The following is a 26,125-nucleotide window of genomic DNA, read 5'->3' as shown; positions in this document are numbered from 1 at the left end:
GGGGGCAGTATTATAGTAGTTACATTCTTGTACACAGGGAGCAGTATTATAGTAGTTATATTCTTGTACATAGGGGGCAGTATTATAGTAGTTATATTCTTGTACATAGGGAGCAGTATTATAGTAGTTATATTCCTGTATATATGGGGCAGTATTATAGCAGTTATATTCTTGTACATAGGAGGTAGTAATATAGTAGTTATATTCTTGTACATAGGAGGCAGTATTATAGTAGTTATATTCTTGTACATAGGAGGCAGTATAATAGTAGTTATATTCTTGTACATAGGAGGCAGTATTATAGTAGTTATATTCTTGTACATAGGGAGCAGTCTTATAGTAGTTATATTCTTGTACATAGGGGGCAGTATTATAGTAGTTATATTCTTGTACATAGGGGGCAGTATTATAGTAGTTATATTCTTATACATAGGAGCAGTATTATAGTAGTTATATTCTTGAACACGGGGCAGTATTATAGTAGTTATATTCTTGTACATAGGAGCAGTATTATAGTAGTTATATTCTTGTACATAGGGAGCAGTATTATAGTAGTTATATTCTTGTACATACGGGGCAGTATTATAGTAGTTATATTCTTGTACATACGGGGCAGTATTATAGTAGTTATATTCCTGTACATAGGGGGCAGTATTATAGTAGTTATATTCTTGCACATAGGGAGCAGTATTATAGTAGTTATATTCTTGTATATAGGGGGCAGTATTATAGTAGTTATATTCTTGTATATAGGGGGCAGTATTATTGTAGTTATATTCTTGTACATAGGGGGCAGTATTATAGTAGTTATATTCTTGTACATAGCGGCAGTATTAAAGTAGTTATATTCTGGTACATAGGGAGCAGTACTATAGTAGTTATATTCTTGTACATAGGGGGCAGTACTATAGTAGTTATATTCTTGTACATAGGGGGCAGTATTATAGTAGTTATATTCTTGTACATAGGAGCAGTATTATAGTAGTTATATTCTTGTACATACGAGGCAGTATTATAGTAGTTATATTCTTGTATATAGGAGCAGTATTATAGTAGTTATATTCTTGTACATAGGGAGCAGTATTATAGTAGTTATATTCTTGTACATAGAGGCAGTATTATAGTAGTTATATTCTTGTACATAGGAGGCAGTATTATAGTAGTTATATTCTTGTACATAGGGAGCAGTATTATAGTAGTTATATTCTTGTACATAGGGAGCAGTATTATAGTAGTCATATTCTTGTACATAGGGGGCAGTATTATAGTAGTTATATTCTTGTATATAGGGGGCAGTATTATAGTAGTTATATTCTTGTATATAGGGGGCAGTATTATTGTAGTTATATTCTTGTACATAGGGGGCAGTATTATAGTAGTTATATTCTTGTACATAGGGGGCAGTATTATAGTAGTTATATTCTTGTACATAGGGGGCAGTATTATAGTAGTTATATTCTTGTACATAGGGAGGCATTATTATAGTAGTTATATTCTTGTACATAGGAGCAGTATTATAGTAGTTATATTCCTGTACATAGGGGGCAGTATTATAGTAGGTATATTCTTGTACATAGGGAGCAGTATTATAGTAGTTATATTCTTGTACATAGGAGGCGGTATTATAGTAGGTATATTCTTGTACATAGGGAGCAGTATTATAGTAGTTATATTCTGGTACATAGGAGCAGTATTATAGTAGTTATATTCCTGTACATAGGGAGCAGTATTATAGTAGTTATATTCTTGTACATAGGAGCAGTATTATAGTAGTTATATTCCTGTACATAGGGGGCAGTATTATAGTAGTTATATTCTTGTACATAGGAGGCAGTATTATAGTAGTTATATTCCTGTACATAGGGAGCAGTATTATAGTAGTTATATTCTTGTACATAGAAGCAGTATTATAGTAGTTATATTCTTGTACATAGGAGGCAGTATTATTGTAGTTATATTCTTGTACATAGGGAGCAGTATTATAGTAGTTATATTCTTGTACATAGAGGACAGTATTATAGTAGTTATATTCTTGTACATAGGAGGCAGTATTATAGTAGTTATATTCTCGTACATAGGGGGCAGTATTATAGTAGTTATATTCTTGTACATAGGGGGCAATATTATAGTAGTTATATTCTTGTACATAGGGGCAGTATTATAGTAGTTATATTCTTGTACATAGGGGCAGTATTATAGTAGTTATATTCTTGCACATAGGGAGCAGTATTATAGTAGTTATATTCTTGTACATAGGAGCAGTATTATAGTAGTTATATTCTTGTATATAGAGGGCAGTATTATAGTAGTTATATTCTTGTACATAGAGGGCAGTATTATAGTAGTTATATTCTTGTACATAGGGGGGCAGTATTATAGTAGTTATAGTTTTGTATATAGGGGGGGCAGTATTATAGTAGTTATAATCTTGTGCATAGGGGGCAGTATTATAGTAGCTCTAGTCGTGTATATAGAGAGCAGTATTATAGTAGTTATATTCTTGTACATAGGGGCAGTATTATAGCAGTTACATTCTTGTACATAGGGGGCAGTATTATAGCAGTTATATTCTTGTACATAGGGGGCAGTATTATAGCAGTTATATTCTTGTACATAGGGGGCAGTATTATAGTAGTTATATTCTTGTACATAGGGGGCAGTATTATAGTAGCTATATTCTTGTATATAGGGGGCAGTATTATAGTAGCTATATTCTTGTATATAGGGGGCAGTATTATAGTAGTTATATTCTTGTATATAGGGGGCAGTATTATAGTAGCTATATTCTTGTATATAGGGGGCAGTATTATAGTAGTTATATTATTGTACATAGGAGACAGTATTATAGTAGTTATATTCTTGTACATAGGGGGCAATATTATAGTAGTTATATTCTTGTACATAGGAGCAGTATTATAGTAGTTATATTCTTGTACATAGGGGGCAGTATTATAGTAGTTATATTCTTGTACATAGGGGACAGTATTATAGTAGTTATATTCTTGTACATAGGGGGCAGTATTATAGTAGTTATATTCTTGTACATAGGGGACAGTATTATAGTAGTTATATTCTTGTACATAGGGGGCAGTATTATAGTAGTTATATTCTTGTACATAGGGGGCAGTATTATAGTAGTTATATTCTTGTACATAGGGGGCAGTGTTATAGTAGTTATATTCTTGTACATAGCAGGCAGTATTATATTTTAGCATTTACAAATCTTACCGTCTCAGGGCGACTCAGTGACAGCTTCTCACGTACTTCATTTGATAAAGCAACATCAAGTTTCATGTAGTCCAAGTCCTCTGGCAATATCAAAGATTCTTCTTTCTGAACTTCCGCTATCTCCTTCTGCTGCAATGTGACATACACCTCATACAAAGCTACAATAGAAAAGCATGAGTGTTATCTACATCACAGGGAAGTAATCAGTAGCTCTCTGACAGTCCTGAGGATATCACTGATGCCTAATGGGTCTCCTATAGGGACGACTGCAGGGGCGCCGACATCACTACTAAGGTTGTTAGCAGCCCGTGCAGAGAGTTCACACTGAAAGACTTTGCCGCTCGATCACAGGCTTCTCGCTTAACCTCTTATGCGAAGCGCTAAGCAGGGAGTATTTACACAGAATGAAAAGCCCGTGATTCACCGATAGTTTTTATGCTGGCTGAAAGCCAGCGGTAACGACTTGCGAATGAATGATGGATCTTTGTTCATTCACATCCCACGAGCATCGCTCAAAATTGTTCAAACGCATTCAAAAGTTAGAACGAATTTGGAACGATAATCGTGTAAATGGGCCATAAGTTCAGCTATGATGGCACTTCAGTCCACTAAGGTAAACACAAGCCCTGCAGTAAAGCAGCCATGATTGTGACTCGCACCATCCTGCATCACACAACTCCTTCTAACCTACCGCCTCCTTCTGTGTAAGATGTGACTATACTTCAGAAGCGTGGCACTGCTCCATGTACGATAAATCGGGTGAAGTCGTACAGAAATGTTCTGTGATTATTTATTATTTATTAAGACTGGCATTTTTTATCCGCACATGCTTCTCAATATACTTGGCACATCTTTGTGCGTCACTGCGCCAGATTTTGCCATCTACTCCCGCTATGCGCACACACAGTATTGCGTGAAAGTTTGCAGCATTTTTCCCACACCTGCCGAAAAGTAAAAATGCTTTCAGAAATAGAAAGTGACACGAGACGGCGGGCTGTTTATGGTAATCCACTTGTTTGGAGTCGTACGTGTTTTACCGCTTTGCAAACTCATTTTTTCCTTACACTTCCTAAAGCAATCATACGGCCCTGAGTGCCCCTATAGGCAGCATTATCAGCCCGTTACCACCTACACGGCTTGGCGTTTAAGAAAAAAAACATAAGGGATTCATTTTCTAAGTATAGCAGTTGGTCGGTTGGTTCCTCCGTCATTAACCAATAGCCCAACCAGGCACAGGTTCTCTTCGGATCCCGGAGGCATTGGCATGGTTGGCTGCAGGTTCAAGCATAATCCTTGGATGAGACTTCCATCTGTGCTTCGACCATCGCGATACTAGACCTCTCTGTAGGTAGGTCTAACAATTCTTCTGGTGCTCTACAATCGTTGGAGAATTTTACACCTTGGGGCCAAGAATTTCAGTGATCACTCTCTAGCCCCTAACAGTTATAGTCGTTTAGACTACTTTTATTTTCGACAAACCTTGTTAGATCTTTCCCCTACCTGACCAATTGGTCCATCTATTTATGGTCGGACGATGCTCTGGTATGAGGCGCCTTCAGAGTTTCTTCGAGGGTGAGAGAGGTCATTCTTGGTGTCTTAATGATCTCTCAATTGTCATGCTATACCTAAAAGGACATACATACTGTAACCTCAATGATCATGCGACAGATACCATGGCAGCTCCTAACCAATGGGAAGTCCTAAAATGTGTTGCTAGGGAAATATTTATCTCTCATGGCTTCAGATTATAGAGAGTTCTCCTAGGTTCAGGCCTTGCTGGTGAGGTTGGAATCCCTGGAACTTTCTAACAAATCCACTACCTTGGATCACCTGCAAGTGAAGATTTCTACCCTTCATCAGAAGTCCTCCCAATTATGGACCAGTCTTCCAAATGCTGCAGAGATAGGAGTCGGAGGGGCTATTACCAATACAGAGACAAAAGTGGCCAGTGGTTGGCTAGAGCCGTCCATCCAAAAGCACCTCAGTCTTACATCTATGAATTCCCTAAGGACGGGTCTAGTCCACTCAGTGAGATACTCTAAATGTGTTTCGGTCCCATTATCAGGCTCTCTAAAATATTAAAAGGCAATGTGGTCGGTTTGCAGGCCCAGACTGTAGAGAGTATTGAGGGTTACTAGTCCGCTATGTTCTGGCTCTGTTCGGAGGGAAGAGTCCTATGGATTAGACCGGGCCTTCAGAGAACCAGAGGTCCTTGAGGCGATTAAGGATCTGGAATTAGGCAAGAGTCCGGGCCCTGTTGGCTTTACGCCTTGATTTTACAAGCTTTGCGGAGATTTACTCGCCCCCTTATTAATTACGTCCTTCAACACCATCTCTAAAACTTGTCCATTTTTTCTCCAGGCACTTTAAGCTATACCAGGCTTACCTAACCTGGGAAAAGACCCTTCGGCATGCGACCATTATCATCCCATATCTTTATAGAATATCGTCATGAAGTTGTTCTCCAAGGCCTTGGCTCTTTGACTACAACCACATACACCATCATTAATTTATAGAGAACAGGTCGGCTTTGTGCCAGGTCGCAAGGCAAGGGACAGTATTATCAGATCTATATCTCTTATCTGGGAATACCCCTGTACTCCTTGTCAGTCGACGCAAACAAAGCATTTGATAGGGTTCATTAGTGAATTCCTGGAGGATCAGTCTGGGCCCTCATTTTCAAAGCTGGATTATGGTATAATCATCCTACTGTCAGGGGCTTCTCTCTTTCCTTTTCCCCCTTCCCCACTCCTTTTCTCTACATTTTCTCATCTATCCTGGATTTTCAAAAACTGTGTGCAAGTGTACCTAGAAGAACTGATGCTGCTGTGAAGGTAAAGGGCGGTCACACCAAATATTGCTGGGATTTACATTTCTCTATTGTTCAGTCACTTCTATGTGTGAAAGCATCCTTACTCCGGAGCGCTCCTCCTCACCTGCCCAGTACTGTAGGGTTATATGAGTTATAGTAAACCCATCGGGCTGCAGGAGGTTCTGTCTGCCCCAATAAATCCCACCATGTTCGGGTGATGTCAGACAGAACTATTATTGTTTAAAAAAAAACAAAAAACGTTCAAATGCGCAAAAGTAAACAGTAATTATAATTGTTCGGTCTAAACGCAGCCGATTCGGTCGCGGTTCACTTTATGCAGACATATAAACCATTGGTTATGGTTCGGTTTAAGCAGCGCTCGTTCAGTCCTTTTTAGGATGGGTGGTTTTGCTTTTACGGCGTCCATATTGCTGTACAAATGACGTTACCGTCACCCTGCGAGGCGCTATAATTACACCGATATTCATACCGTTTTTTCAGCTTTTTTTACTACTTTTCAAAAATATGTAAATATTTTAAAAAAATAAGCTTTCTGCCTGCAGAACATTTTCCTATGTGATATTTTGAACTTTTGCAGATGTGTCAATAGCAATTATGTTCATTTACATGAAAACTAGGAAAAGACACTTTTGAATCTTTAAATACTTATTTTTTTGATATTTAACTTTTTTTTTCTTGGCCTCATTGCGGATTTGAACTTGCGATTGTCTGATCACTTGTACCACAATACCTCACTATTGCAGCCTACTGTGACTTCACTGGCAGCCTATTAAGCTTAGCATAGTCCACTGAAAAACACAAGGCTACAAGGCTGTCATGTGACTTCAGCGGCTTCCAATAATGCTGTCATGAGCCGGCCCGGGGGGGCATTGTAGGGAACTCCCTTCAAGCCATAGTCTGCATTGCCCAAGGCATTTAAGCATTTCAATGGTCACGATCAGAGCTAGCTCCGCCCACAGTGTTGCCTGTCAGATGTCAGACTGGGCTGACAGACACTAGTTATGAAGTGAGCTCCGCTCCTCAGCTTGCTTCATACAACCTCCCTCGATCTATGACTGATATATCTGTCATAGGTTGTTAAGGGGTTAAAAGGATTTTCCAGGACGCCAATACTGATGACTTACCCTCAGGATAGATCATTAATATGTGATCAGTATTGGTCCACCACTCAGGGTTCCCACCGATCAGCTGTTTAAAGAGTTTGTGGCATTTGGGTGATCCCTGCATGCCAGGAACAGCGCTATACAGCTCCTAGTGGCGGTACCTGGTACAGCAGCTCAGTCCCATTCACTTGAAGGGCACTGAGCTGCTCTCAGGCCACATCACATCACTTGCGTCGTCTAACAGCTGATCAGCAGGGGTCCTGAGCGGCAGACCCTCACCGATCAGATATTGATGACCTACTATAAGGATAAGTCATCAATATTAGAGACCTGGAAAACCTCTTTAGGCTCGGACCATGAATGCAGGATTCCCGCAGCGGAGTTCAACCCCATGCCCGGCCGCCGACCCCTGCATACCTGTCCTGCGGCTTCTACACAGCGGATGTGCCGGCCTGCACTCCATCACGCATGCGCGGTAGCAGGCGGCGCTCTGCGATGATGCAGATCCTGTGATTCTTCCGCAGTGAGCACATCAATGGAAGCCGGCCGTGCAGATTCTGCACAAAATCACAGCGTGCTGCCATCTCTCACCCGCAAGCGGGAAAAAAGGTAACTGCGTTTTGCCTTAGCATGCTATAGGCTAGATTTGCTGTGGAATCCCGCTCCGGATTTGCCATGCAAATCCTTTGGGTCAGGACAGGTTTTCAGATTTTGGATGTGAGCAAGAATACTTCCATTTACTGACAGCAATCAGATATTTTAACAATAGTGAGGAACGGAAACACAAAGTCTATTAAAAAGTAGAACCTCTTCATTAAAGGGGTGTTCCCATCTCAACCAAACATGACCAAGATGGGAACACCGCTGTTTACAAGGTGGCCAGGCTGATGGAAACGTCTGATCTTGGCAGAGCTACACTCTCTCCAGTCTAGTAGAAGTCAATGGGAGGCAAACAGCATGGCACAGCAAGCTGCACTATTTCTGCAGCTTCCGGATCACACTAGGTGACATCCGTCCTCCTGACAACCTTTGGCTACTACATTCAAGGAGAACGGTGGCCGTTGGGTCCGGAATGGAAGACGGGTGCTGCTCCCAAAAGGTGGAACCTACAATTTTCATATGACATAAAAATTAGAGATAAGAATATCCCTTTAAACAAGGATCAAGCTGGATTTACAGAGAGGTGAAAGACATGTTTCCAGTTTGCAACCATATGCAGAACATGGCGGCTGTCCTCCCAAAGCCCCCAACCCATCACTGGACTTACCTTCTATCTTTAAGCGCTGAGCTATATTGTGCCTTTCACTTAATCTCTGCAGGGGGTCTGGAAACAGCGTGGAGAGGGTCTGAAACTCCACTCCGTCATAGCGCAGCACGTCCACACCGCTGGAAGAGATCACAGTGTGTTGGACATCTCTGCAAGCATTTCTGTCCGTACACGATCCGTTTAACCCTTTCCAATCCACTGTCTGACCTCTGAAGACATTATGATTTAGGGCTATACAGCTCCGATGTTGGAAGACGTCCGTCGGGCTTCTCTTACTGTATATTGCCAGCGTCTCTTCTGTCGAAGCCTATCCAACGTGTCACCTCACGCAGTACTGGCTTTAGCCAGCAGATAGCACCATTGTATAACGGCAGAAAACCAGGATACAAATTGGATTGGAAAGGGTTAATATATGTAGAGGTGCTTCTAGGCTCCTCTGTGTGCAGACACAAGTACAGAAGAAGCTGCAGAGTTCCACATCTAACTTCCCAAACCCGTAGATGAACTTGCATACATGCACTGATACTGGCAGAGCGTACCTGAGCAAGTTCACACGGGCACAGCTGAAGTGCGTCTCTGGAATCAACTGCTGCCACTTGGCAGATGAAAACTGGAGGGAGGAAAGAGCCGACAGCCCCTCGTCCAATGCCTGTCTGGTGGCACGCGCCCGGTCATACCTCTCCTGAGACACGCAGCCAGCTTCTTCATAGCCTGGAAAGCACAACGTCAGAATATGACAACCATGAAACACTGTTAATCCAAAACCCAGCCCTTCTGCCGGATTATCAGGCATAACCCGATGGTCCAGCATCGCCAGCAGCAGGGGGCTATATTCAGGGTTTATGTACATAAAGCATGTCGTATAAAGAACATTTCTAATAGACTTGGTGTTTAATTCATGGCTAGATACAATGTATCCGTGCAGGGAAAGTGTAATGGACCATTTTGAGCAATGGTTTTGAGCAATCATTTTGCATAAACTACTAATTGTTAATAATGCCAATTAGAAGCTTATTAATGCCTGTGAGCTATATTGAGAGAACAGCAGGTGGTCTGTGTGATGTCCCTGCTATCAGCTCTTCTGACGAACGATGGATTTTATGCTGAACAAAAAATCATCGTTTGGCAGAAAAGTCAAAGATGGGCACATTTACACCGAACGATTATCACTCAAAAGATGGCTTTTGAGCTAATTTTGAGCGCTAATTGTTGCGTGTAAAAGGGCCTTAAGAATCTATCACGACAGAAAAGATATTTGTGCTACTGATGGGTTTATCTCACAGAGGATTGCCTAGAGTGAACACATTCAATGTGTGAACAAAACAATGAGAAGCATTATGTCAGGAGGCATCGTAAATAAGAATGCCCCCAATCACAGCAAGCACAGATCTTGGAAATGATAAGGAATTGAAATACTAAGTGTACTACAAAGTTGCAGAATTTTCCATTATAAACATAAACCTCTGAAAATTGCTTCACAGCCCCTCTGTCCTTCCTGGTTGTTACTGACCACAATATGTGACTGCCGCAGCCAATTGTCACCTATGTGACTAGTGATTGGCTGTAGCAGTCACATGTCTTGGTCAGCCACATCCAGGAAGGACAGAGTGGCTGTGAAGCAATTTTAAGTGGTAGGACAACCCTTTAAAGTAATTAGGGATTCTTCCTCTTTCACCCTCCTCCTCCTCACCCCTTAGTGTGAGCCGTGTATCCGCGTTGTCTGGTCTTAAAGTCATACGGTATTCCGCGCGGCTGGTGAACATGCGGTATGGCTCTCGTGTGCCTTGTGTCGTCAGGTCGTCGATAAGGACTCCTATGTATCCCTCTGTGCGGCTCACAGTGAAGGCTGGCCGACCTTTAGCCCTGAGAGCGGCATTTATTCCTGCGATGATCCCCTGGAAAGGCAAAAGATAGAAGTATCCTTCTGATGTCACGCCGGCCCATAAAGGTGCCACTAAGGTCAGTGCTGATCTATACATACACTGCATGTATACGGACACATCAGGAGACCTCTGAGGCTGCAAATATGATCTGATACCATATGGTGTCACGCTTGATACATACCTGGGCTGCCGCCTCTTCGTACCCGGTGGTGCCATTGATCTGCCCGGCCAAGAAGAGTCTTTGGACTAAAAAGGTCTCCAGAGAGGAGCGAAGCTGGCGAGGGTCCAGATAATCATACTGTACTCCATAACCTGCGAATGTGACACATCGGGTCCAAATTATATAGTGTAAGGCGGATGGGATCAATACAAGTAGTGATCAGGGGAGGGGTGGAAAATAGCTAAATACAAGAGGGTGCTGATAAGTTCTTCATATCAATGAAAGTTCTATTATTTGAAAGCTCAATCTCTGTAATATCTGTGAGCGGGTTTTGGCCTCATCTCATGCGGGTTTGAAGACAACATGGCGGAGTCTGCAGCAGATTTCACTGCGAAGGAGAGCAAAGCAGCGATGAAGCTTCTGTTTCTGAAACGGTTGTCGACCAAAGACATTCACGGTGACATGGTGCAGACATCATGCGAGAAGTGCCCTTGTTCCCCTGTGAAAAATTGGGTTGGCCAAGTTAAAAACTGGCCTCTTCAACACCAACGATGAAGACCGTTCCGGAAGACCTCCAGCGGTGACCATTCCAGAAAGCATGGACGCCATTTATGACATGATTCTGAAAGACTGGTGAATTTCTGCTAAGACAACGGTCGAGGCTATGAACATTTCCAGACACAGAGTTGGGTCCATAACTCACGATCATGTGGACATGAGGAAGGGGTCTGCCAAATGGGTTTTCCATAGATCAAAAGTGTCCACGTTCAAGGCTTCCAGGGAATTCTACAGAGTTTTCGTCAGGATGCTGATGCTTAAGTCGAACTGCTGGCGACGGATGAGACGTGGGTTTTTATGTATGAACTCAAGTCAAAAGAGCAGTCAAAAGAATGGAGACATAGTGGGTTCCCTGTGTCCAAAGAAGTTCAGAGTGCATAAGTCGTCATCCCAGGTGATGGTGTCTGTCTTCTATGATAAAGATGGGATACTACTAGTGGACAGCCTACCAGAGGGGTCTACTGTCACGCTGTACATTACACAAGAATTCTGGGCAAATCAAAGGAGACAGTGAAGTCAAGAAGGCGCAGAAGGTTGACCCAAGGTGTCGTGTTCTTGCACAATAATGCCTCAGCCCACACAGCAGCCATCACGTGGACCAAACTGGCTGGTCTACGCCTCGAGGTGCTGGATCATCCACCTTATTTACCTGATCTGGCACCCTTGGGCTATCATCTGTTTTCTAAATTGTAGAGGAACCTCAGCGGAACTGAATTTGCCCTACTTTTTGATGTAATTGCAGTGGCTGACGTCTGGTTTGCCGCCCAACAAAAGAAATTCATCTGGATGGCTTGAAGAAGTTGCAACACCGCAGACTGATATCCGCTCCATGTCAAGTTTTCAAAGTGGCCAAAGCCAAGGACGTATCAGCACCCCTTGTACATACTTTATTCGTTTCATATGGCACTAACATATTCTGCAGTGCTGTACCAAAATCAACTAGTAGCAGGTCTACTAACCGGGCATCAGCATATGTGCTTTCTCCAGTCCACGGATCTCCCGTAGAAGCCTCTCCTGAGCCTCGGCTGGAAGTGTCACAGAGAGGCCCTGGGGGTAGATGACATTGGAGTCCAGGCCTTCAGGTTCGAGCCAGACCTGGTGTCTTCTACCAGGAAACCTCAAGACTTTCGACTCAATGGAGGGGCAGTATCTAAGACAAAAAGGTGAAGGTGAGGTGATCACGGCAGGTGTCCCCCGTCAGTCGGGTTTGCGATGGGATCTGTTGGTCCTCACCTGGGGCCGGCGCTTGTCTCCTTCACGTGACTGCTCAGATGTAGATTATCTTGTATGATCTGTTCCACTGCGGCCGTTGTGTAGGTCAAGTGACAGGGAAGCTGTTCTTCAGGCTGAACAAAGTACATAACATTTCTCGTTAGTCTGTCCAAAAGCTGCAACATCTCCCCGCTGCCCCCTGCTGGTTCAGGGTCTGTATAAAGCATGCCCTTCAGTGTGGGAGATGTAGTGACTATACAATTCCATACCTTGATCCAGACATGGTCATTCATAAAGCTGAAGGGTACGGGTGGATTATCAGCCTCGTGTCTCGCCACAGCACTGAAGTCTATAGAATCCTTCAAGACACGAGGCGGGGTTCCCGTCTTCAACCTCCCGACAGCAAATCCCAAGCATTGCAGAGTCTGCGCAAGACCGACAGCTGGTTCTTCCCCCCAACGGCCAGCCGGTAAATGTTCGGTACCAACACACACTGTTCCACGTAGAAACGTGCCGTTGGTCAGCACCACACTGTCGGCAAATATCTTACTTCCATCAGCTGGGGAGAGATAAGGAGGGAGAATGTAACCTTAGGATACTGTGCTGCTGGTAGCATTGGGGTAAGTACTGTGTGCAAGACTACCCTTATGCGTTTATGATAAATGGATACTTGAGACAAGACAGGATACTTTTGGAGTAAGCTACTGCTTTAACATCCTCCATTCTTTACACTGCAGCTTACTACAGTAAAAAGAGAGTGATCATAAACTACAAGAAACTACCCCAAGTGAGAGCTGCCACATACAGAGAGGCTGGGAGCGTGTACTACAGAACAGTGGGTGATACTTACCGAGAATGACCCCGCTGACCTGACACTTCCCAGGGTGATTGGAGTCCGGAGAGTCCAGGATCAGATCTTCCACTGAGCCCTCTGTTACAGTGAGGCCCGGCGTCTTCAGGATCTCTTCCTGTAGACAGTAGAGAAAAAAACTTTGTATAGTAAAGAGTCTCCTGTAACAGATCAACAATAAGTGGCCACTTTATTAGACCCCATCTAGTAGCGCGTTGGACCCCTTTGGCCTTCAGAGCTGCATGAATTCATCCTATAGCATATCCCAGAATGCGCCAAGAAAACCGTCCACACACCATTACTCCACCAGCTTGACAGGAAGAGGTCATTGATTCCTGCTGCTTGCGCCAGATTCTGACCTCCCATCAGCACGGGGCGACAGAGATCTGGATCCATCTGACCAGATGTTCTTGTGCGGCTCAGTGATACAATTTTTGCGCTCCTGAAGTCTCATCTTTTTGTTTCTCTTAGACCTCATTCCCATAAGCAGATTTATTACAGCTGCGTCGCGAACAGCGTACAACGCCATTGGTTTGCATCGCTGTATTCAGACTCCGACCTTTTTTTTTTTAAACACATTTTATGAGTGTTTGAAAAACCTTACAGCAGGTCCGATTTGGTTTGCAGTTACGGACAAAAGTCGCCCATTGAAGTCTAGAAGACGCAATAAATATGCAGGTAACGTGCGGATTTGCTGTATTTTTTGTGCAGGTCGCTAGGAGAGAGCGTGAAAAAAGTTACATCAATTGGACCTTCTTGCATTTTCTTTGCACGTGTGAAAAACACAGTGAATATAGAAGCAATGTACTTATGGAAAACGCATAGACATCAAAAGCGCACTAAATATGCAATATATATATATATACACACACATACATACATACATACATACACACACAAATATATACACCCACATTATATATACACACACACATTATATATATATATATATATATACACACATATACACACACACACACACACACAATACCAGTGTACTGCCATCTGCTGGTGAGAGCTTACACATACAGGAGGACAGATTACAAAATGTGGCTGTGAAATGTCGTCAGAGAAGAAAACTTTGCAGAGAAAAAAAAAACCATCTGTTGTCACGTGGCGGATATAACCCATCATACAACTGAGACGTTGTGTAAACCTGCCCGCTAATTACCAGCGCCGTCACCTACTGGGGACCACCACAAACCTGCAAGTTCTGCTTGTACAACTTCCGGTCGATCTGTGCTCGCAGCCCCCAGACTGCTGGACCCTTGCGCCGGTTTAAGACCTTGTAGTGGATCCCAGAGAGGTCACAAATCCTCGCACAAACTCCATCCAGAGCATCCACTTCTCTCATCAGGTGACCCTTGCCGATGCCCCCAAAGGAGGGGTTACAAGACATCTGACCTGCAGGGGGTACAGAAATGACAATTATATATGGACCATAGAGAACTTCCCAACACCTTCAGTCCCCACCCAGTAATGTGATGGTGTGGCATGATGTCAAGCAAGGGATGGTGGACCACCAGGGGGTGCTGTTACCTATCGTCTCCACCTTGTGTGTAACCAGCAGAGTCCTGGCTCCGGCCCGTGCCGCGGCTGCAGCAGCTTCAGTACCAGCATGTCCGCCCCCCACCACCACCACATGGTAGCGTGTTGCCCCTTCACCACTCGGGGGCGAGCTGATCGCACGTCTGGCCATCCGGGAAAATGTAGAGCGTGCTCCATGACGGAGGATCCACTGCAAGAGAGAAAGTCAGTGCAGAAATGACAGAACATACCGCCGATGCTGCCCGCTGCACCCCGACAATGAGGGCACTGCAGAGGGGTCCTGATACTGCCCGCTGTATCTAATCCTATCATGTATAATACTGTCTGCTGAACCGTTGTATCTAATCCCATCATGTGTGATACTGTCTGCTGGTCAATCAATGCCAGTTGAGTCTTGGGGTGCATTAAAAGAGGTATAGGGGCGAGGGACGAGAACATTATCCTCCCACTATATAAGGCACTTGTCAGGCCTCACATGGAATACTGCGCACAGTTCTGGTCACCGGGGCTCAGGAAAGATGTTACAGTACTGGAGGGGGTTCAAAGAAGGGCAACTAAACTGATACATGGAATGACGGGACTGGAATACCCAGAGAGGCATCAAAATTGGGACTATTTACTCTAGAAAAAAGAAGGTTAAGAGGCGACCAAATAACCATGTATAAGTACGAGGGGACAACACATGGATCTCTCCCAGGATCTGTTTATACCCAGGACTGCAACGGTAACGAGAGGGCATCCGCTACGTCTAGAAGAAAGCAGGTTTCATCACCAACATAGAAAGAGCAGTTAGACTGTGGAACTCTCTGCCTGAGGACGTGGTGATGGCAAAATCTATAGAGGAGTTTAAGAGGGACTAGATGTCTTTCTAGAAGACTATATTACAGGATATAGACATTAGGTGACCAGCAGGGTTGTTAATCCTGGTCTTACATTGAGGTAGGTACTATCAGAGCTTGATCCAGGGATTATTCTGACTGCAAGTCGGGAAGGAATTTTTCCCCCAAAAGGGCTAATTGGCTTCTGCCTCATTGAGGATTGTTTTAGCTTCCTCTGGATCAACAAAGGGGTTAAAACAGGCTGAACTAGATGGACATTGTCTTCATTCAGCCTCACATACTATGTGATACTGTCCACTAAGCTGTGTATCTAACCCTACACCGTGTGATACTGTCCGCTGAGCCGTGTATCTAACCCTACACCGTGTGATACTGTCTGCTGAGCTCCTGTATCTAACCCTACACCGTGTGATACTGTCTGCTGAGCTCCTGTATCTAACCCTACACCGTGTGATACTGTCCGTTGAGCTCCTGTATCTAACCCTACACCGTGTGATACTGTCCGTTGAGCTCCTGTATCTAACCCTACACCGTGTGATACTGTCTGCTGAGCTCCTGTATCTAACCCTACACCGTGTGATACTGTCTGCTGAGCTCCTGTATCTAACCCTACACCGTGTGATACTGTCCACTGAGCTCCTGTATCTAACCCTACACCGTGTGATACTGTCCGCTGAGCCGTGTATCTAACCCTACACCGTGTGATACTGTCCGCTGAGCCGTGTATCTAACCCTACACCGTGTGATACTGTCCGCTGAGCCGTGTATCTAACCCTACACCGTGTGATACTGTCTGCTGAGCTCCTGTATCTAACCCTACACCGTGTGATACTGTCTGCTGAGCTCCTGTATCTAACCCTACACCGTGTGATACTGTCCGTTGAGCTCCTGTATCTAACCCTACACCGTGTGATACTGTCCGTTGAGCTCCTGTATCTAACCCTACACCGTGTGATACTGTCTGCTGAGCTCCTGTATCTAACCCTACACCGTGTGATACTGTCCGCTGAGCTCCTGTATCTAACCCTACACCGTGTGATACTGTCCGCTGAGCCATGTATCTAACCCTACACCGTGTGATACTGTCTGCTGAGCTCCTGTATCTAACCCTACACCGTGTGATACTGTCTGCTGAGCTCCTGTATCTAACCCTACACCGTGTGATACTGTCCGCTGAGCCGTGTATCTAACCCTACACCGTGTGATACTGTCTGCTGAGCTCCTGTATCTAACCCTACACCGTGTGATACTGTCCGCTGAGCCGTGTATCTAACCCTACACGGTGTGATACTGTCTGCTGAGCTCCTGTATCTAACCCTACACCGTGTGATACTGTCTGCTGAGCTCCTGTATCTAACCCTACACCGTGTGATACTGTCCGTTGAGCTCCTGTATCTAACCCTACACCGTGTGATACTGTCCGCTGAGCTCCTGTATCTAACCCTACACCGTGTGATACTGTCCGCTGAGCCATGTATCTAACCCTACACCGTGTGATACTGTCTGCTGAGCTCCTGTATCTAACCCTACACCGTGTGATACTGTCTGCTGAGCTCCTGTATCTAACCCTACACCGTGTGATACTGTCCGCTGAGCCGTGTATCTAACCCTACACCGTGTGATACTGTCTGCTGAGCTCCTGTATCTAACCCTACACCGTGTGATACTCTCCGCTGAGCCGTGTATCTAACCCTACACCGTGTGATACTGTCTGCTGAGCTCCTGTATCTAACCCTACACCGTGTGATACTGTCTGCTGAGCTCCTGTATCTAACCCTACACCATGTGATACTGTCCGTTGAGCTCCTGTATCTAACCCTACACCGTGTGATACTGTCTGCTGAGCTCCTGTATCTAACCCTACACCGTGTGATACTGTCTGCTGAGCTCCTGTATCTAACCCTACACCGTGTGATACTGTCTGCTGAGTTCCTGTATCTAACCCTACACCGTGTGATACTGTCTGCTGAGCTCCTGTATCTAACCCTACACCGTGTGATACTGTCCGCTGAGCCGTGTATCTAACCCTACACCGTGTGATACTGTCCGCTGAGCCGTGTATCTAACCCTACACCGTGTGATACTGTCTGCTGAGTTCCTGTATCTAACCTTACACCGTGTGATACTGTCTGCTGAGCTCCTGTATCTAACCCTACACCGTGTGATACTGTCTGCTGAGCTCCTGTATCTAACCCTACACCGTGTGATACTGTCCGCTGAGCTCCTGTATCTAACCCTACACCGTGTGATACTGTCCGCTGAGCCGTGTATCTAACCCTACACCGTGTGATACTGTCCGCTGAGCCGTGTATCTAACCCTACACCGTGTGATACTGTCTGCTGAGCTCCTGTATCTAACCCTACACCGTGTGATACTGTCTGCTGAGCTCCTGTATCTAACCCTACACAGTGTGATACTGTCCGCTGAGCTCCTGTATCTAACCCTACACAGTGTGATACTGTCCGCTGAGCTCCTGTATCTAACCCTACACCGTGTGATACTGTCTGCTGAGCTCCTGTATCTAACCCTACACCGTGTGATACTGTCCGCTGAGCCGTGTATCTAACCCTACACCGTGTGATACTGTCTGCTGAGCTCCTGTATCTAACCCTACACCGTGTGATACTGTCCGCTGAGCCGTGTATCTAACCCTACACGGTGTGATACTGTCTGCTGAGCTCCTGTATCTAACCCTACACCGTGTGATACTGTCTGCTGAGCTCCTGTATCTAACCCTACACCGTGTGATACTGTCCGTTGAGCTCCTGTATCTAACCCTACACCGTGTGATACTGTCCGCTGAGCTCCTGTATCTAACCCTACACCGTGTGATACTGTCCGCTGAGCCATGTATCTAACCCTACACCGTGTGATACTGTCTGCTGAGCTCCTGTATCTAACCCTACACCGTGTGATACTGTCTGCTGAGCTCCTGTATCTAACCCTACACCGTGTGATACTGTCCGCTGAGCCGTGTATCTAACCCTACACCGTGTGATACTGTCTGCTGAGCTCCTGTATCTAACCCTACACCGTGTGATACTCTCCGCTGAGCCGTGTATCTAACCCTACACCGTGTGATACTGTCTGCTGAGCTCCTGTATCTAACCCTACACCGTGTGATACTGTCTGCTGAGCTCCTGTATCTAACCCTACACCATGTGATACTGTCCGTTGAGCTCCTGTATCTAACCCTACACCGTGTGATACTGTCCGTTGAGCTCCTGTATCTAACCCTACACCGTGTGATACTGTCCGTTGAGCTCCTGTATCTAACCCTACACCGTGTGATACTGTCTGCTGAGCTCCTGTATCTAACCCTACACCGTGTGATACTGTCTGCTGAGCCGTGTATCTAACCCTACACCGTGTGATACTGTCTGCTGAGCTCCTGTATATAACCCTACACCGTGTGATACGGTCCGCTGAGCTCCTGTATCTAACCCTACACCGTGTGATACTGTCTGCTGAGCTCCTGTATCTAACCCTACACCGTGTGATACTGTCTGCTGAGCTCCTGTATCTAACCCTACACCGTGTGATACTGTCTGCTGAGCTCCTGTATCTAACCCTACACCGTGTGATACTGTCCGTTGAGCTCCTGTATCTAACCCTACACCGTGTGATACTGTCCGCTGAGCTCCTGTATCTAACCCTACACCGTGTGATACTGTCCGCTGAGCCGTGTATCTAACCCTACACCGTGTGATACTGTCTGCTGAGCTCCTGTATCTAACCCTACACCGTGTGATACTGTCTGCTGAGCTCCTGTATCTAACCCTACACCGTGTGATACTGTCTGCTGAGCTCCTGTATCTAACCCTACACCGTGTGATACTGTCTGCTGAGCTCCTGTATCTAACCCTACACCGTGTGATACTGTCTGCTGAGCTCCTGTATCTAACCCTACACCGTGTGATACTGTCTGCTGAGTTCCTGTATCTAACCCTACACCGTGTGATACTGTCTGCTGAGCTCCTGTATCTAACCCTACACCGTGTGATACTGTCCGCTGAGCCGTGTATCTAACCCTACACCGTGTGATACTGTCCGCTGAGCCGTGTATCTAACCCTACACCGTGTGATACTGTCTGCTGAGTTCCTGTATCTAACCTTACACCGTGTGATACTGTCTGCTGAGCTCCTGTATCTAACCCTACACCGTGTGATACTGTCTGCTGAGCTCCTGTATCTAACCCTACACCGTGTGATACTGTCCGCTGAGCTCCTGTATCTAACCCTACACCGTGTGATACTGTCCGCTGAGCCGTGTATCTAACCCTACACCGTGTGATACTGTCCGCTGAGCCGTGTATCTAACCCTACACCGTGTGATACTGTCTGCTGAGCTCCTGTATCTAACCCTACACCGTGTGATACTGTCTGCTGAGCTCCTGTATCTAACCCTACACAGTGTGATACTGTCCGCTGAGCTCCTGTATCTAACCCTACACAGTGTGATACTGTCCGCTGAGCTCCTGTATCTAACCCTACACCGTGTGATACTGTCTGCTGAGCTCCTGTATCTAACCCTACACCGTGTGATACTGTCCGCTGAGCTCCTATATCTAACCCTACACCGTGTGATACTGTCCGCTGAGCTCCTGTATCTAACCCTACACAGTGTGATACTGTCCGCTGAGCTCCTGTATCTAACCCTACACAGTGTGATACTGTCCGCTGAGCTCCTGTATCTAACCCTACACAGTGTGATACTGTCCGCTGAGCTCCTGTATATAACCCTACACCGTGTGATACTGTCCGCTGAGCTCCTGTATCTAACCCTACACCGTGTGATACTGTCTGCTGAGCTCCTGTATCTAACCCTACACCGTGTGATACTGTCTGCTGAGCTCCTGTATCTAACCCTACACCGTGTGATACTGTCTGCTGAGCTCCTGTATCTAACCCTACACCGTGTGATACTCTCCGCTGAGCCCTGTATCTAACCCTACACCGTGTGATACTGTCTGCTGAGATCCTGTATCTAACCCTACACCGTGTGATACTGTCTGCTGAGCTCCTGTATCTAATCCTACACCGTGTGATACTGTCTGCTGAGCTCCTGTATCTAACCCTACACCGTGTGATACTGTCCGCTGAGCTCCTGTATCTAACCTTACACCGTGTGATACTGTCTGCTGAGCTCCTGTATCTAACCCTACACAGTGTGATACTGTCCGTTGAGCTCCTGTATCTAACCCTACACAGTGTGATACTGTCCGTTGAGCTCCTGTATCTAACCCTACACAGTGTGATACTGTCCGCTGAGCTCCTGTATCTAACCTTACACCGTGTGATACTGTCTGCTGAGCTCCTGTATCTAACCCTACACCGTGTGATACTGTCCGCTGAGCCGTGTATCTAACCCTACACGGTGTGATACTGTCTGCTGAGCTCCTGTATCTAACCCTACACCGTGTGATACTGTCCGCTGAGCTCCTGTATCTAACCCTACACCGTGTGATACTGTCCGTTGAGCTCCTGTATCTAACCCTACACCGTGTGATACTGTCCGCTGAGCTCCTGTATCTAACCCTACACCGTGTGATACTGTCCGCTGAGCCATGTATCTAACCCTACACCGTGTGATACTGTCTGCTGAGCTCCTGTATCTAACCCTACACCGTGTGATACTGTCTGCTGAGCTCCTGTATCTAACCCTACACCGTGTGATACTGTCCGCTGAGCCGTGTATCTAACCCTACACCGTGTGATACTGTCTGCTGAGCTCCTGTATCTAACCCTACACCGTGTGATACTCTCCGCTGAGCCGTGTATCTAACCCTACACCGTGTGATACTGTCTGCTGAGCTCCTGTATCTAACCCTACACCGTGTGATACTGTCTGCTGAGCTCCTGTATCTAACCCTACACCATGTGATACTGTCCGTTGAGCTCCTGTATCTAACCCTACACCGTGTGATACTGTCCGTTGAGCTCCTGTATCTAACCCTACACCGTGTGATACTGTCCGTTGAGCTCCTGTATCTAACCCTACACCGTGTGATACTGTCTGCTGAGCTCCTGTATCTAACCCTACACCGTGTGATACTGTCTGCTGAGCCGTGTATCTAACCCTACACCGTGTGATACTGTCTGCTGAGCTCCTGTATATAACCCTACACCGTGTGATACGGTCCGCTGAGCTCCTGTATCTAACCCTACACCGTGTGATACTGTCTGCTGAGCTCCTGTATCTAACCCTACACCGTGTGATACTGTCTGCTGAGCTCCTGTATCTAACCCTACACCGTGTGATACTGTCTGCTGAGCTCCTGTATCTAACCCTACACCGTGTGATACTGTCCGTTGAGCTCCTGTATCTAACCCTACACCGTGTGATACTGTCCGCTGAGCTCCTGTATCTAACCCTACACCGTGTGATACTGTCCGCTGAGCCGTGTATCTAACCCTACACCGTGTGATACTGTCTGCTGAGCTCCTGTATCTAACCCTACACCGTGTGATACTGTCTGCTGAGCTCCTGTATCTAACCCTACACCGTGTGATACTGTCTGCTGAGCTCCTGTATCTAACCCTACACCGTGTGATACTGTCTGCTGAGCTCCTGTATCTAACCCTACACCGTGTGATACTGTCTGCTGAGCTCCTGTATCTAACCCTACACCGTGTGATACTGTCTGCTGAGTTCCTGTATCTAACCCTACACCGTGTGATACTGTCTGCTGAGCTCCTGTATCTAACCCTACACCGTGTGATACTGTCCGCTGAGCCGTGTATCTAACCCTACACCGTGTGATACTGTCCGCTGAGCCGTGTATCTAACCCTACACCGTGTGATACTGTCTGCTGAGTTCCTGTATCTAACCTTACACCGTGTGATACTGTCTGCTGAGCTCCTGTATCTAACCCTACACCGTGTGATACTGTCTGCTGAGCTCCTGTATCTAACCCTACACCGTGTGATACTGTCCGCTGAGCTCCTGTATCTAACCCTACACCGTGTGATACTGTCCGCTGAGCCGTGTATCTAACCCTACACCGTGTGATACTGTCCGCTGAGCCGTGTATCTAACCCTACACCGTGTGATACTGTCTGCTGAGCTCCTGTATCTAACCCTACACCGTGTGATACTGTCTGCTGAGCTCCTGTATCTAACCCTACACAGTGTGATACTGTCCGCTGAGCTCCTGTATCTAACCCTACACAGTGTGATACTGTCCGCTGAGCTCCTGTATCTAACCCTACACCGTGTGATACTGTCTGCTGAGCTCCTGTATCTAACCCTACACCGTGTGATACTGTCCGCTGAGCTCCTATATCTAACCCTACACAGTGTGATACTGTCCGCTGAGCTCCTGTATCTAACCCTACACAGTGTGATACTGTCCGCTGAGCTCATGTATCTAACCCTACACAGTGTGATACTGTCCGCTGAGCTCCTGTATCTAACCCTACACAGTGTGATACTGTCCGCTGAGCTCCTGTATATAACCCTACACCGTGTGATACTGTCCGCTGAGCTCCTGTATCTAACCCTACACCGTGTGATACTGTCTGCTGAGCTCCTGTATCTAACCCTACACCGTGTGATACTGTCTGCTGAGCTCCTGTATCTAACCCTACACCGTGTGATACTGTCTGCTGAGCTCCTGTATCTAACCCTACACCGTGTGATACTCTCCGCTGAGCCCTGTATCTAACCCTACACCGTGTGATACTGTCTGCTGAGATCCTGTATCTAACCCTACACCGTGTGATACTGTCTGCTGAGCTCCTGTATCTAATCCTACACCGTGTGATACTGTCTGCTGAGCTCCTGTATCTAACCCTACACCGTGTGATACTGTCCGCTGAGCTCCTGTATCTAACCTTACACCGTGTGATACTGTCTGCTGAGCTCCTGTATCTAACCCTACACAGTGTGATACTGTCCGTTGAGCTCCTGTATCTAACCCTACACAGTGTGATACTGTCCGTTGAGCTCCTGTATCTAACCCTACACAGTGTGATACTGTCCGCTGAGCTCCTGTATCTAACCTTACACCGTGTGATACTGTCTGCTGAGCTCCTGTATCTAACCCTACACCGTGTGATACTGTCCGCTGAGCCGTGTATCTAACCCTACACGGTGTGATACTGTCTGCTGAGCTCCTGTATCTAACCCTACACCGTGTGATACTGTCTGCTGAGCTCCTGTATCTAACCCTACACCGTGTGATACTGTCCGTTGAGCTCCTGTATCTAACCCTACACCGTGTGATACTGTCCGCTGAGCTCCTGTATCTAACCCTACACCGTGTGATACTGTCCGCTGAGCCATGTATATAACCCTACACCGTGTGATACTGTCTGCTGAGCTCCTGTATCTAACCCTACACCGTGTGATACTGTCTGCTGAGCTCCTGTATCTAACCCTACACCGTGTGATACTGTCCGCTGAGCCGTGTATCTAACCCTACACCGTGTGATACTGTCTGCTGAGCTCCTGTATCTAACCCTACACCGTGTGATACTCTCCGCTGAGCCGTGTATCTAACCCTACACCGTGTGATACTGTCTGCTGAGCTCCTGTATCTAACCCTACACCGTGTGATACTGTCTGCTGAGCTCCTGTATCTAACCCTACACCATGTGATACTGTCCGTTGAGCTCCTGTATCTAACCCTACACCGTGTGATACTGTCCGTTGAGCTCCTGTATCTAACCCTACACCGTGTGATACTGTCCGTTGAGCTCCTGTATCTAACCCTACACCGTGTGATACTGTCTGCTGAGCTCCTGTATCTAACCCTACACCGTGTGATACTGTCTGCTGAGCCGTGTATCTAACCCTACACCGTGTGATACTGTCTGCTGAGCTCCTGTATATAACCCTACACCGTGTGATACGGTCCGCTGAGCTCCTGTATCTAACCCTACACCGTGTGATACTGTCTGCTGAGCTCCTGTATCTAACCCTACACCGTGTGATACTGTCTGCTGAGCTCCTGTATCTAACCCTACACCGTGTGATACTGTCTGCTGAGCTCCTGTATCTAACCCTACACCGTGTGATACTGTCCGTTGAGCTCCTGTATCTAACCCTACACCGTGTGATACTGTCCGCTGAGCTCCTGTATCTAACCCTACACCGTGTGATACTGTCCGCTGAGCCGTGTATCTAACCCTACACCGTGTGATACTGTCTGCTGAGCTCCTGTATCTAACCCTACACCGTGTGATACTGTCTGCTGAGCTCCTGTATCTAACCCTACACCGTGTGATACTGTCTGCTGAGCTCCTGTATCTAACCCTACACCGTGTGATACTGTCTGCTGAGCTCCTGTATCTAACCCTACACCGTGTGATACTGTCTGCTGAGCTCCTGTATCTAACCCTACACCGTGTGATACTGTCTGCTGAGCTCCTGTATCTAACCCTACACCGTGTGATACTGTCTGCTGAGTTCCTGTATCTAACCCTACACCGTGTGATACTGTCTGCTGAGCTCCTGTATCTAACCCTACACCGTGTGATACTGTCCGCTGAGCCGTGTATCTAACCCTACACCGTGTGATACTGTCCGCTGAGCCGTGTATCTAACCCTACACCGTGTGATACTGTCTGCTGAGTTCCTGTATCTAACCTTACACCGTGTGATACTGTCTGCTGAGCTCCTGTATCTAACCCTACACCGTGTGATACTGTCTGCTGAGCTCCTGTATCTAACCCTACACCGTGTGATACTGTCCGCTGAGCTCCTGTATCTAACCCTACACCGTGTGATACTGTCCGCTGAGCCGTGTATCTAACCCTACACCGTGTGATACTGTCTGCTGAGCTCCTGTATCTAACCCTACACCGTGTGATACTGTCTGCTGAGCTCCTGTATCTAACCCTACACAGTGTGATACTGTCCGCTGAGCTCCTGTATCTAACCCTACACAGTGTGATACTGTCCGCTGAGCTCCTGTATCTAACCCTACACCGTGTGATACTGTCTGCTGAGCTCCTGTATCTAACCCTACACCGTGTGATACTGTCCGCTGAGCTCCTATATCTAACCCTACACCGTGTGATACTGTCCGCTGAGCTCCTGTATCTAACCCTACACAGTGTGATACTGTCCGCTGAGCTCCTGTATCTAACCCTACACAGTGTGATACTGTCCGCTGAGCTCCTGTATCTAACCCTACACAGTGTGATACTGTCCGCTGAGCTCCTGTATATAACCCTACACCGTGTGATACTGTCCGCTGAGCTCCTGTATCTAACCCTACACCGTGTGATACTGTCTGCTGAGCTCCTGTATCTAACCCTACACCGTGTGATACTGTCTGCTGAGCTCCTGTATCTAACCCTACACCGTGTGATACTGTCTGCTGAGCTCCTGTATCTAACCCTACACCGTGTGATACTCTCCGCTGAGCCCTGTATCTAACCCTACACCGTGTGATACTGTCTGCTGAGATCCTGTATCTAACCCTACACCGTGTGATACTGTCTGCTGAGCTCCTGTATCTAATCCTACACCGTGTGATACTGTCTGCTGAGCTCCTGTATCTAACCCTACACCGTGTGATACTGTCCGCTGAGCTCCTGTATCTAACCTTACACCGTGTGATACTGTCTGCTGAGCTCCTGTATCTAACCCTACACAGTGTGATACTGTCCGTTGAGCTCCTGTATCTAACCC

The 26,125-nt window shown here is 46.3% G+C and overlaps 1 protein-coding gene across 1 annotated transcript in view; it reads right to left on the bottom strand.

The window, feature by feature from the left end:
• The window catches only part of MTO1 (mitochondrial tRNA translation optimization 1), a 28,008-nt gene that overhangs the window by 1,128 nt on the left and 755 nt on the right, over nt 1-26,125 (bottom strand). Inside the window, exons 2-12 of the mRNA XM_066576784.1 lie at nt 14,634-14,832; nt 14,299-14,498; nt 13,095-13,212; nt 12,514-12,803; nt 12,266-12,378; nt 11,992-12,182; nt 10,496-10,626; nt 10,122-10,326; nt 8,971-9,142; nt 8,432-8,550; nt 3,229-3,386 (exon numbers count right to left, since the gene is read on the bottom strand). Of these exons, the coding sequence (XP_066432881.1) occupies nt 3,229-3,386; nt 8,432-8,550; nt 8,971-9,142; nt 10,122-10,326; nt 10,496-10,626; nt 11,992-12,182; nt 12,266-12,378; nt 12,514-12,803; nt 13,095-13,212; nt 14,299-14,498; nt 14,634-14,832 (1,896 nt within the window). The remainder of the gene's footprint in view (nt 1-3,228; nt 3,387-8,431; nt 8,551-8,970; nt 9,143-10,121; nt 10,327-10,495; nt 10,627-11,991; nt 12,183-12,265; nt 12,379-12,513; nt 12,804-13,094; nt 13,213-14,298; nt 14,499-14,633; nt 14,833-26,125) is intronic.

The sequence above is a fragment of the Eleutherodactylus coqui genome, chromosome 8, assembly GCF_035609145.1.
Source record: "Eleutherodactylus coqui strain aEleCoq1 chromosome 8, aEleCoq1.hap1, whole genome shotgun sequence".
NCBI lineage: Eukaryota > Metazoa > Chordata > Amphibia > Anura > Eleutherodactylidae > Eleutherodactylus > Eleutherodactylus coqui.
The sequence above is the reverse complement of the archived record's forward strand: the minus strand, read 5'-3'. Positions and strand labels throughout refer to the sequence as shown.